At 35.8% G+C, this 14,203-nt stretch overlaps 1 protein-coding gene across 8 annotated transcripts in view; it reads right to left on the reverse strand.

Moving 5' to 3' along the window:
• Positions 1-14,203, reverse strand: part of Arb2a (ARB2 cotranscriptional regulator A) — a 430,019-nt gene that overhangs the window by 296,891 nt on the left and 118,925 nt on the right. For 7 of the 8 annotated variants that reach the window (XM_050122195.1, XM_050122194.1, XM_050122192.1 and 4 more), the window contains 2 exons: positions 9,989-10,054; positions 2,981-3,172 (listed from right to left, as the gene is read on the reverse strand). In XM_050122195.1, the coding sequence (XP_049978152.1) occupies positions 2,981-3,172; positions 9,989-10,054 (258 nt within the window). The remainder of the gene's footprint in view (positions 1-2,980; positions 3,173-9,988; positions 10,055-14,203) is intronic. The other variant, XM_050122197.1, reaches the window with a different exon arrangement.

A 14,203-nucleotide genomic window follows, 5' to 3' on the forward strand; every position in this document is an offset into this window, starting at 1 on the left:
GGGAGGCGGGGAGGAGGCGGAAATTTTTTTTCAATAAAAAATATTTTAAAAAAAAACACAGATGTTTACACTATGACTCTTAACAGTAGCAAAATTACAACTATGAAGAAGCAATGAAAGATTTATGGTTGGGGGTATTAAAACAAGGGTCAGAGCATTAGGAGGGTTGAGAACCACTGTCCTGAAGTGTTTATAAAACATATTTCTTCAGTTTTGCTATTTTGTGAAACTGGGCCTCACTATGCAGTCCAAACTAGTCTTGAACTCATTATTTCCCATCTCTGCCTTGGAGACCTTCCACATCCAGTTCTCTTGGACAATACAACTTAATCAGCCAAGCTGGGACAAGGAGGAAGTCAGTAAGGTATCCCCTTCAACTACATGATCTCTTTTAAATTTATCAGGGTTTAAATAATTTAAGTGCCATCTACTTTTCTTGTCCCCTTTACACATACAACTAGAAATGCCTAAAACAGGGGTGGGGACCAAAGAGCAACAAACTTAGTAATTCTCAAATTACTACATATAGGATAAACTTCTTTAGCTGATTATGTATTATGCAATGAAGACTATTAAACGCTAAAAACACTAACCCTGAAAACCTCATGAGCACCAACACAAGATTTTTCGACAGGTTCCATCTTCCCTGATGAAATCTTAAGATATATATTGAGAGTCAAGGTCCAAATGCAAGTGATGGAACACCTATCATGTTCTAATTATGTATATGGAGTCCAGGAAATTCTGGAGTAATATTGGTTTACCAAACTCACAATCACAATTCAGTCACAGTGGAGCCATATATTAAAACAGTATTTTTAATAAAATGCTCCACTCAGATATAACTTCCATGCTAGAGGGAATTATTGATATGGAGCTAAATGAGAAGTTCCAATCATATATAAATAATCTATTAAGAATAAACACTACATAGAGATGATAATGTCTCCCATGCAAAATATTACAACTGACTTCCACAACAGTATGAAAACTTACAGAACAAAAAACCAAATAACTATAGTTAACCTTTTCTATACTCTGGAAACCTTTCTCAAAGGGAAATTTCAGGACACAGTGAAAATAAAGGCAGCACTAACATGCTTGAAGCTAAGGAGGGGCAGCACCTTTCTCCTCATGGTCTTCCTCTGCCTGCTTCCCTCTCCCAGAGCAGTCACAAGGAAAGAAAATTATTAGTAAAAGTCACGGTATCTGGATTTGAAAGTACTACATAGTCTTAGAAATTCATGATGAAATGCACACAATAAATTTCATATTAAAAACTAATGAGAATTTAACTATCTAAACCTAGAGCTTAGACATGCCATACATTTAGAAATCAGTTGTTTCTTTTCAAAGAACCACAGCTTATTATTGTTGAGAAAAGTAGAGAAATCAAAGCAGAAGAACACTGTTATACTTAAAACACTATTCCCACTTAAAAGAAAAAAAAAGGACCTACTATCCTCATGTTTTTCAAAAGGACTGCACAAATCAATTCTCTATTAACTCAAAGACTTTTTCCTCCACAGACAGGATTTCTCTCTGTAGCCCTGACTGTCCTGGAACTCCTTCTGCAAACCAGGTTGGCATTTAACTCACAGAGATCCACCTGCCTCTGCCTCCTATGAGCTGGAACACCTGGCTCAAGACTTTAGACACAGTTTCCTACATTTGCTTTTACGTGATAATCATATTGACAAGTGTTCTACAACAGGCAAAGCAGGCAGCCTAGGGCGGGTGATAAAGTTACACGGAACATTTCCCCAAGGAGTCACTGCTGCAAGCTCCTGATTTCTTTATTACTATTTTCAAATACTTATTGGACTGTAAATATATTTTGCAAATAATGTTCTCTCTAAAATATACAGACACTCACTGTATTATAAGCACAATTGAAGGCACTGGACACAGAGCTCAGCACCTTTAACATGAAATAAGAGAGTTAAAAAGACTAATTAATTCCTGTGCTATTTTAGTCTAAACCTCAATTTGTTAACGGAATATTTCATTGTCCTGATTTCGTAACAGAGTAATAGCTTACTTCAATTTTTCTAAAATCACAATTAAAGCTAGCACATATTTGTGACAAGTGGATCATCAATTAACTTAAGAAACTCAATATGCAGCACTTTGACAATTTAGGAAGTCTATAACAAAAGTATTCTATAGGATTTGGCTTAACTCTTAGTATGATATTGAGATAACAGAAAACTGAACACATCCAAATATTTATCGTGACACTGTAGTTGTGTATCCAAGACATACAACTTTAATTATAAGATGTATTGTCATTTTTAGAAAATGGATACACAGACACACATACTATTTCTACATACCCTTTCTACCTTAAATATTTTATACAAGATGACACTTTTTTGAAGAATATTTCTCACTGCATCTAAAAGAAACATATACTTTTTGATAACTGGTTGTTTAAAACTTAAGAAAGAGACATAAGAAGAGCAGCTGAACACGAAAACAACACTAGACTAGAAAAATTACTTCTGAAATATTACATTTTTACCTTCTGCATGTTTGTTTTAAGCTTAGAACATTTTATTTGTGGGCATCAAAATACTTTTTAAACACCAAAAACATTTACTTATTCTATTTCTCCTCACCAAACAGATTATCCATTTCAGTAGGTTTCCTGTAATGTCTCCCTCCTTAAAGAAGGAAAGTAAAGCAGCGTGTTTTGTTTGTGGTCACAAGTATTCATTGTTGATGACTGTATGCTATAATAGTTAAACTCACAGTTCATACTTAAACAAAGTGTTCATTTCAAAGATATTTAAACCTTTATGTGCTCAACAATCCTAAATTTTCCCACATTACTGCAAAATAATAATCATCACACAAATAAGGTAAATAATGACAATAACAAGATTATGCTTAGAATATACTTCTGGAAAAGACAAATTATAATATGCAATAAAACAGAACTATAAAATGCCCCCCAAACAAAGGAAGTTTCACTTACATCCACAGCTCTCTTAATAAAAGGTATCTGTGTGCCACTGTCCAGATCTTCATTAATAATTAGCCTTCTAGCCCACTGACCTGCCCTGACAACACCACTACCATGAATTAAAACCATCAGTTTCTGTGGATTTGTCAAAGCATCCTCACTCATAAAGATAAAACTCTTTGGTTCACTTTCAGTGGCATCTACCTGTAATCAAAAAAAATTAAATAATAAATAAAGTGTTTCTCGATCAAGCATACACACAATGAGAAAACAACTAATGGCTACTACAAATTACTAAATGATTATTATAGAATTTAAAAAAAACATTAAAATAGGAGAAAGATAGATAGTCAAGAAAATCTAGCAATCACATATTCAGTGGACAAGCATCAAAAGAGCGATTTAAATATAAAAATACATGAAAAAGAATTAAAATATGCATTCCTACATCTTATTATATATTTATGATTGTATTGCCATCTTAAATTGAAATAATTAACTTTTAAAATCTTCCTGTAGTTCATATAGTAACTGTTTTTTTCACCCACATTTACTCACAATCTATTTGAGGAGTCACTAATAAATAACTATCAAAAATGATAAAATTACATTTAGATAAACTCAAGTTATAGGTTTATACTGTATGTAGTTTATAATTCTGTAACTGAATCACATTGCACCTATGATAGAAAATGGAAAACTCAAACTGGAATATATAGCTATTTAAATAGCCAAAGCACTGCAAACATTCAAGCAAACATGGGCACACACAACAGTAACATGTACATTCTGACACCTTATCTATGCATCACTTACTTATGGATTACTACTACACAGGTGGGCAGCTAGATTTCAAAGATACAAGAGATATTAAGGAAAGCCAATTTCTGGACCTTTCATGAGATATGTATAGCAAGCTCTGTGGTGTTCTACATTGTAATGGCCAGTACTCAGAATGGAAGCCAAATACACCAGGTTAAAACCAGAACTGACAACTAGTCACATGCCCTCCACCAACAAGATCACACATAAAAAAATCAGTCTACACACTGTATATACTGTTCACTCCAGCAACAACACGTGTTCATACAATTATCAAAGTTACAACAGCACTCACATACAACTCCACAGAATGCTCTGGAATTCAATATAAAATTTAAAACTCTAAACTTTTCAAGTCATTCATAACACATACGAATAGAAAGAAAACCTTCTCTGCTTTTAAAACAAGATTGGTCTCATTATCCGATTCTGCTATTGTGTAAACAGAACACAAAGAGCAACTGGTTTAGTAGGAATAGAATGAGTTGAGCTTAAGAATAGTTACTATTGTTCAGTAATGCCTTCCATGTCTACAATTAATTCAAATGTTTTACCATGAATTCTCTAGTCCCTTTCCCTGTCTTATTCTCCTTCATAGCACATATGGTAATCAAACACAATGTAGTGTAGTCTTTCTTTCATAGATAGATGATAGATAGGTAGATAGATAGAGAGAGAGACAGATAGGTAGGTAGATAGATAGATGATAGACAGATAGACAGACAGACAGACAATAGACAGACAGACAGACATAGATGATAGATGTGTGTGCATGCATGCACATGTGTGTGTGCATACTCATTCATCCTCTGCTCTCTCCCCTACAAAGTAATTCTAAGAAAAATTAACATTTTGTTTTGTTTTGTAATTTTGTTTTTTCATGACAGGGTTTCTCTGTGTAGCTTTGGTGCCTGTTCTGGAACTAGCTCTTATAGACTGGGCTGGGGTAGAACTCATAGAGATCTACCTGCCTCCCAAGTGGTGGGATTAAAGGTGTGCACTACCACTGCCCGGTAACATTTCATAATTTATATTTAGCTACATTCTAGGTCTAGTTCAGGGCCTAGCATCTTATAGGTACTCAGGAAATAAAGAACAAACTTTTGAAGTATGGAATCTTACTATTGGTAGTGATGTCCTTTAAATGAAAAGAATTTAAATAATTTAGAGCATTCATATCTAGAATACACAAAACCTATAGAAAGTCTCAACAAAAAATTTTAAAATGTGCTACAGATTTGAATAATGAGTTCTCAAAAGAAGACATTAAAAATGGCTGATAATGAGTACCAGCAATCCAGTCGAAGAGAGGGAGGAGGGATTATATGAGTAAGAGGGTCAAGATCATGACAGGGAAATCTACGGAGACAGCTGAACCAAGTTCTTGGAAATTCACAAACTTTAGACCCACAGCTGTGGAGCCTGCATGAAACCAAACTAGGCCATCTACATGTGAGAGACAGTGGCGAAATTTGGTCTATTTTAGGGGCCCCTGGAAGTGGGATGAGGATCTATCCCTGGTACATGAGCTGAGGATCGGAGCCTATGATGGGATGCCATGTGCAGGGGAAAATGAACTAGAAGCTTCCTCCCTGCTGGCTTGCTTTCAGAATCCTGAAAGACACTGTTCAAGCTCTTGAGGAGAAAATGGCACTAACCATATTAACCAGATATAAGCCCTATGAAGTGTGGTGCTAACCTTCTAGGCAAGATGTTCCCATGGGGATTAAAAATGTGTGATATTTGAAATACAGTAGGGAAGATAAAACTGAAGACAAACATTGCACAGAGAAATGTCTGAGAAGAGCCGTGAGAGAGCAGTCACTGAGCAGCACTGGTCACAGTGAACAGAAAGCTGACTCTGCGCAGGGCGGTGGTGGCACACGCCTTTAATCCCAGCAGCACTGGGGAGGCAGAGGCAGATGAATCTCTGTGAGTTCTAGGCCAGCCTGGTCTAGTTCCAGGACAGGTTCCAGAGATACAGAGAAACCCTGTCTCGAAAAACAAAAACAAAAACAAAAAAAAGGAAAGAAAGAAAAAAGAAAACTGCCTCTGAAAGTCATAAATACAATTTCACCTGTATAAGTCAGGGCTAAATTTACAGAACAAAATATCTATATGAATAAAATAGTTTTTCCTCACTACTTCAATAGTTTGAAAATGATTACAACAAAGATGTTTATCTGCAAACACTGACAAACAACTGAGCTAAAACCTTAAAAAAAAAAAAAAAACAACACAAAGGCCAAGCCAATACACTTCAATTTTCATGCCACCAGATCAACACCAAATAAACTTTAGTGTTCAACAATTCATTGAGGAAGTCTTCTAAGGAGACAAGGAGTGGTATTTCACACAAAAGATGTGTGTGGTAAAGTAAAACTACATTTTATAGAGAAGTCATTAAGGCCATTCACAGCTCTCACAGCCTCCACGGGCAGCATTCTGTGCTTGTTACTCTGTGTTTGTGACACTGCCATCCTTCTACTCCCCGAAGAGCTGTCACAGTAAACATGGCAGGGGAAGGGAGCCTCTACTTCCACTATGAAACTAAAACTTACTTTATTAACAGGGAAAAATCTGGTAATATTCTTTTAGTAGAAAAGAACATTCTCTTAGAAAACAAACCCAGGTTTCTTGTTAGCCCCATACTGGTGTCTCTTTTCTTGTTCTCTGTCTAGTTCTGCTAATCCCTCCCCTTCTCTCCTCCTTCTCCCCTTTTGTCTTTCCTTCTCCACCCTCCCCCCACAGGCTCCAAATTTTCTCAGGAGCTCTAGTCTGTTTTCCCTTCCCCAGGGAATATATGTATGTTTCTCTTAGGGTTCTCCTTGTTACTTAGCTTCTCTGGAATAATGGACTATAGGCTCCCAATCCTTTGCTTCACAGCTAGTATTCACTTATGAGTGAGTACATACCATGCTCATCTTTCTGGGTCTGGGTTACCTCATTTGGCATGGTTTCTTCTAGTTCCATTCATTTGCATGCAAATTTCAAGATGTAATTGTTTTTTTTTTTTCCTTACCACTGAGTAGTACTCCATTGTGTAAATGAAGCTAGCAAGAAATCTGGCACTAGAGAAATTCCCAGGAATCCATAAGGATGGCCCCAGATAAGATCCTAGGAAATAGTGGAGAGGGCTCCAGAACTGGCCCAGTCAGGTAGTCAGATTGATAACTATCTTAAATGTCACCATAGGACCTTCATTCAGCAACTGATGGAACCAGAGGCAGAGACCTGCAGCAGAGCACTGAACTGAGCTCCCAAAGTCTGGTTGAAGAGTGGGAGGAGGGAGAAAATGAGCAAAGAGACCACGACCACAAAAGGGACACCCACTGAAACAGTTTACCAAAGCTAATGGGAGCTCACCAACTCCAGCCCCACAGGGAAGAAACCAGCATACAACCAAACTAGACCCTCTGAATGTGGGTGACAGTTGTATGGCTTGGAAAGACTGAGGGACCACTGGCACAAGCACCAAGATTTATCCCTACTACATGTATACTGGATTTTTGGAAAACCCATTCTCTTTGGATGGATACCTTGCTCATTCTAGATATAGTAGGGAGGTCCTTGGACCTTCCCCAAAGCAAAGTGTCTTACCCTCTCTGAGGAGTGGAAGGTGGGTAGAGGTGGGGGATTAAGTGGAAAGAATGGGAGGATGGGAGGGAGTAGGAACTGGGATTGTTATGTAAATTGAAAAAAGATAGTGTGTTTTCTTAAAAAAAAAAAAAAGAAAAAATAATACCAAGTACCCATTAAAATACTAACTAATAAAAAAGCGAGAGAGAGAGAGAAAGAAAACAAACACTCTGGCTATCAATTCACACTTAAGAAAACTCAAGAAAAAGTAATAGTTATTGAAAAATAACTTCTACATTATATATAAAGTGATCATTTAGGAAAGGCAGGTGTTTTTAAGTTTACAAAATAAGGCAAGATTTATTAAGCAAAATAAACACAGTAGTAATTTCATGCCTTACGTAACAAGAATCTCTCTCTAAATTTATTTACTTTACACACTAAATTTAAAATGAACAAAGTTCTCTATATAATTTCAGGTTTTCTCTATAGAAGATTAAAGAGACTGTATCATAAAACACTCTCAGCATAGTCAATAGTGATTGTGCTCTAAATCCGGAGACCGGCGTATGTTTAAAGGCTTCCAAAGAGCCAGGAATATTATACTTTCGTCAAAGGACAAAATATGAACAGTATTGATGGATTAAACTAACACTCTCTAAAGCCTGCTTCAGAAACTTAATAAAGTGACAATATTTAACTTTCACAAAGAACAAATTTATACAAGCTGTTTGCTTGTTTACTTTCAGGCTCACCATTTAACCGCAGCTAGCCTGGAACTCAATATGAAGACCAGGCTGCCCTCAAACTCACACACAGATCTGTCTGCATACCCACCAAGTTCTAGGATTAAAGGCATGTGCCAAGATTCCCAGCTTCAATGTACAGTTTTTACAGAATAAGAAAGCAGTTCTGAAGTCAGGAATTCTGACTCCCCATAGGACAGCCATACTGACACACAAAAAGATGCTAAAATTTAGGCTTCCATGCTTTCTTTAAAAAAAAAAAAAAAAGCTGTTTCAAACTAGAACAAGATATGGCTTGTCTATGGCATGCAATAATGTTTTCTTTATTACTGTATTATAAGCACCAAGAGTGTCTACAAGTTAAAGAGTTGACTTCAAAAAGTACTTACTGAGTTGAGTGAATGGATGAATGAATAACATTATTATCTATTACTAGAGGTTATCTTCACAAGATTAAATCAAAAGTATTTTTTAGTAGAACTATACAATCAAAGGTGAGAATCTAAAGAATTAAGATATAATCTAATTTCTCAGTAACATAACCCAAGATATTTAAACAATCTATGTAAAAGCTCACAGAAGTTATCCATATGCAAAGTTTTCTATATTATATAGGTCAATTTCATTGTCATCTAGACTCAATCATAAAATAAAAAATTGTGAGGAACAGGAAAAATTATTAATCTATCCCAAACAACATTTTACATATAAGATTACAACTACTTCATTTTAAAGCTTGAACTTCACGATGTTAATATAAATATATATGCAGTAACAATTAGAAAAAAGAAGGCCATAAATTTAAAAGAGGGAAGGGTCTGTGTATATTGGAGTGTTTGGAGGAAGGAAAAGGAAGGAAGCAAAGTAGATGATAAACTCACAAAAATCACAGAAGTTCTATTTAGGATTTGAGTCTAAGAAAAATCCCAAACTTTTCTACTCTTCTTTCTTCTTTTTTTTTTCTTTTCTTTCTCTTTCTTTCTTTCTTCCTTTCTTCCTTTCTTCTTTTTTTTTTTTTTGGTTTGTTTTTGAGACAGAATTTCTTTGTGTAGGGCTGGTTGTCCTAGAACTAGCTCTCTAGACCAGGATGCCCTTGAACTCACAAAGATCTGTCTCTGCCTCTATAGTGCTAGGATTAAAGGCATGAGTCACCATCATCCAACTTAAACCTTTTTAATTCCAAAAGAAAAGGCTACAAAATTTCCCAGTCTTCTAATAAAGAGGAATCAAGCAGTATTAAAAAGCAGGAATGACTTCAGGAATGTAGAGAAAAAAAAAAACATTTTGTGTAGAAATAAGGGCTGAAGAGATGGCTCAGTGGTAAGAGCAGCACAGGCTGCTGTTCCAGATGGTGGGGTTCCATCCCTAGCACCTCCACAAAATTAATTCCAGCTCCAGAGATCTAATGCTCTCTTCCTATACAGGCACCAGGAATGCAGGTGATGCACAAACATATATGCAGGCAAGACACTCATTAAAATATAAAATTAAGTAAGCAATTCAATGAAAAACAGTTTCAAAGAATCAAACAATACTTTAAGGGTTAACGAATGCCTATCACAATGTGAAACACACTCATTTATATGACACAAAGAGAAACATCTAGGTGAAATGAGATAAGGTAAAAGAGAAAGAACTCTCCCTGTCATCATGTTAAAAACAGACCGGAAACCACCATGTTCATCGTTTACATTCATTTTACTTTGTAAAAACTACTGCTACCGCGGGGTAAGGCAACCTACAGCCAGTGAGCTGTCAGCATCAACATAGGAGCACCTTTAACCTACAAGAAAAATTTTCTCCTGGACTGAAAACCATTGTACATGAAAAAAGCATTTTATTTGGAATAAACATTTTTAAAAATTTGACTTACTGGAATAGAGATTTTTTGCAAATTGCAGTCCTTTTCCAGGAGCTCATAAACATATTTTGTGATTATCTAAGGAAAAAAAATAAAATTTTAGGAAACAATATCATCCACTATCAAGATAGATTTGTTTAGATAAATTATTGAAAGTTATTTTGCTCTAAGTAATTATCTTTTCAGATTTCCTCCTTCTAATGTTCTTACATCACACAGACTCTTTCTAAGTAGTGAAATGTGTTAACTTCTGCTGCTTTGTGGATGGCTACTGAGGATTTGAACAAGGTTTAAAAAATCACAGGAAATACCTAAGACTTTCTCATTTGGAAATAAGTATTCTAAATCTTTTACGTGGTTTTATAAACTGTTCTTCCTACAATTTTTCCATATATCTTATATCTAATGTTAATTTCATAAGGGATTAGAATCTACATACCAGTCTCAGCAAGAAAGGACAGTATATGTAGGAAGCATTATGGGCAGAAAAGGGAAACCAATCCAGCCATGGCAAGTGCAGTCAGTCAATACTGAGACAAGAAACATACTCTCCTCAAAGATGTCTAGTTTCATGGTAACAGACCTGCACACATGATTGTTGTTATGGACCTTGAGGAAAGAGTTGGTGGTACTAACAAGACAGGTCAAATCAACCATTTGCATTCTTACAGTGGAGAGTTACACAAGTATGATGTGATGCAGAGATGGCAGGCAGGAAGGACTCAACTAGCTTTACTGGGTTTAGAACTTAAGAAGAGCACAGGCCAAGAGCTATGTCCTCTGAGAACCTGTAGCTGGCAGCCAATACAAACAAGAGAGTTTAGTGTGATCTATGCAAGGAACTGAATTCTGCCAATAACACAAAAAACCAGGACATCAGTTCTTTGAAGCTTAAAATTGATTACTCTAACCTTCATTTTACTCTGGCATCTTGTACTGGACTTTTGATACATAGAATTACATGATAATAAATCTGTACTGCTTCTAGTCACAAAAGTAATGGGAATTTGATAGAGCAGCAATATAAAATAAATGACTTAAGATAGGTAGGCCTGGAATAGGAGCCAATGTTTAACAGGCAGTTTGAATGGTCATTCTAAGAGTGTTTCTCCTCCCAAAGACATCTGTAGTTACCTGTAGGCAAAATAGCTCACATACTAATTTCAGTGATAACCTGTGTCAAATATTGTGAAATAAGATGAGTTTCAAAAATAACATTAAGATGTCAATTGCTTTGGTGTCACAATCGGTAATCTAAAATAGATTATTTACTCTGCTTTCCTTAAGGAGTTTAAGACTCTTTTATATACATACATTCATTTATTACAGAAATAGTTCCATAGGTATATGTGAAAAATGACTGGCAACAATAATTTCAAAATATAGAACACATTAAATGATCTAGTTATTAGTCTAATAATATCTCTATACATTAATGTGGTAGCTAATACGATGTTCCTTATAATTTCACTGGAAGACAGTGGCAATATACACTCTAAAGAGTACAAAAACATGTAAATTCAAGTCTGGCAGCTTTTGGGAAGCAGAGGTAGGTGGATCTCTGTGAGTTCAAAGCCAACCTGGTTTACAAGAGCTAGTTCTAGGAGAGCTAGGGCTGTGATACAGAGAAACCCTGTCCTGAAGACAAAACAAAATAAAACAAAAAAAAAAGAAAATATGTAAATTAAGACTTAAAAGCTTATAAGAAGCAACATAAAAACAGTGGCCGATCACTTCAAGAGAAATGACTTAAACAAGATTTGCTAAAATGACTGGTTTGACACTCTTGACATCTTTACTGTAGCTTTATAGATAAGGCAAGGAACAACAAAATGAATTAAATTCACATGCAAATATTTGAAACATAATTTAAAAAAAAGTAAGATTTTTTTTTAAATTAAAACATATCCATATGCACTATAGAATCAGAAATAATTCTTTATATTCACATTATAATTCAAATATTCTAAATTTGCCATAAACAAATAGACATTACAAACAAAAAGGTAGAGGAAACGAATAAATCGCTCAATGATACCCAAGAAAACCAAGAGAAACAAGAAAAAGCAATCAGACAGGTACGGGAAGCAGTTCAAGACTTGAAGAATGAAATGGAAGTAATGAAGAAAACACAAACCGAGGGAAGGCTGGAGATGGAAAATCTGGGTAAACGAATAGGAACTACAGAGACAAGTACTACCAACAGAATACAAGAGATAGAAGAAAGAATATCAGACATTGGAGATACCATAGAGAAAATAAAAGAAAACAGCAAAACCATAAATTCTCATCACAAAACATTCAGGAAATATGGGACACAATAAAAAGACCAAACCTAAGAATAATTGGAGTAGAAGAAGGAGAAGAAGTGCAGCTCAACGGCCCAGAAAATATATTTAATAAAATTATAGTAGAAAACTTTACCAACCTAAAGTAAGATGTACCTATGAAGGTTCAAGAAGCATACAGAACACCAAATAGGCTGGATCAAAAAAAACATCCCCTCGCCATATAATAATCAAAACACAAAGCATACAGAATAAAGAAAGAATATTAAGAGCCTCAAAGGAAAAAGGCCAAGTTACTTACAAAGGTAAACCTATCAGACTTACACCTGACTTCTCTATGGAAACCATGAAAGCCAGAAGGTCCTGGATAGATGTACTGCAAAAACTAAGAGACCATGGATGCAAGCCCAGACTACTATACCCAGCCAAGCTTTCATTCACCATAAATGGAGAAAACAAAATTTTCCAGGATAAAAACAAATTTAAACAATACGTAGCCACAAACCCAGCCTTACAGAAAGTAATAGAAGGAAAATCTCTAACCAAGGAGTCCAACAATGACCACAATAACTCAGACATCTAGAGACCCGTCACCAGCGCAACTCAAAGAAGGGACGCACACGAACTCTACTACTAAAGAAGTGACCGGAGTTAACATCCCCTGGTCATTAATATCACTTAATGTCAATGGGCTCAACTCACCTATAAAAAGGCACAGGCTAAGAGATTGGATACGAAATCAGGATCCAACATTCTGCTGTTTACAAGAAACACACCTCAAACACAGAGACAGGCACCTACTCAGAGTAAAGGGCTGGGAAAAGGCTTATCAAGCAAATGGACCTAAGAAACAAGCAGGTGTGGCCATACTAATTTCTAACAAACTTGACTTCAAACTTAAATCAATCAGAAGAGATGGAGAGGGACATTTTATACTCATAACAGGATCAATTCATCAAGAGGAAGTCTCAATCCTGAATATCTACGCCCCTAATATAAAAGCACCCACATACGTAAAAGAAACATTACTAAAACTCAAGGCAGCCATCAAACCGCACACACTAATAGTGGGAGACTTCAACACTCCTCTCTCACCAATGGACAGGTCAATCAGACAGAAACCTAACAGAGAACTAAGAGAATTAATGGAGGTAATGAATCAATTGGACTTGACAGACATCTATAGAATATTCCACCCAAATCGGAAAGAATATACCTTCTTCTCTGCAGCTCATGGAACCTTCTCGAAAATTGACCACATACTCGGTAACAAAGCAAACTTCCACAGGTACAAAAACATATTAGTAACCACCTGTATCTTATCAGATCACCATGGATTAAAGTTAGAATTCAACAACAACCCTACCCCCAGAAAGCCTACAAACTCATGGAAACTGAACAGTCAACTACTGAACCACACCTGGATCAAGGAAGAAATAAAGAAAGAAATTAAAGTCTTCCTTGAATTCAATGAAAATAAAGAAACAACCTACTCAAACTTATGGGACACTATGAAAGCAGTCCTGAGAGGAAAGTTCATAGCACTAAGTGCCCACTTAAAGAAAACAGAGAAGGCACACATTGGAGACTTAACAGCCCATCTGAAAGCTCTAGAAAAAAAAGAAGCAGACTCACCTAGGAGGAGTAGAAGACTGGAAATAATCAAACTGAGGGCTGAAATCAACAAAATAGAAACACAGAAAACAATCCAAAGAATCAATGAAACAAAAAGCTGGTTCCTGGAGAAAATCAACAAGATTGATAAACCTCTATCCAAACTAATAAAACGCCAGAGAGTGAATATGCAAATTAATAAGATCAGAAATGAAAAGGGGGACATAACCACAGACACAGAGGAAATTCAAAGAATCATTAGATCTTACTACAAAGGCCTGTATGGCACAAAACTGGAAAATGTAAAAGAAATGGACACGTTTTT

This window comes from Alexandromys fortis, unplaced genomic scaffold, assembly GCF_014885135.2.
Source record: "Alexandromys fortis isolate MF-2015 unplaced genomic scaffold, M_Fortis_MF-2015_v1.1 scaffold_163, whole genome shotgun sequence".
Lineage (NCBI taxonomy): Eukaryota > Metazoa > Chordata > Mammalia > Rodentia > Cricetidae > Alexandromys > Alexandromys fortis.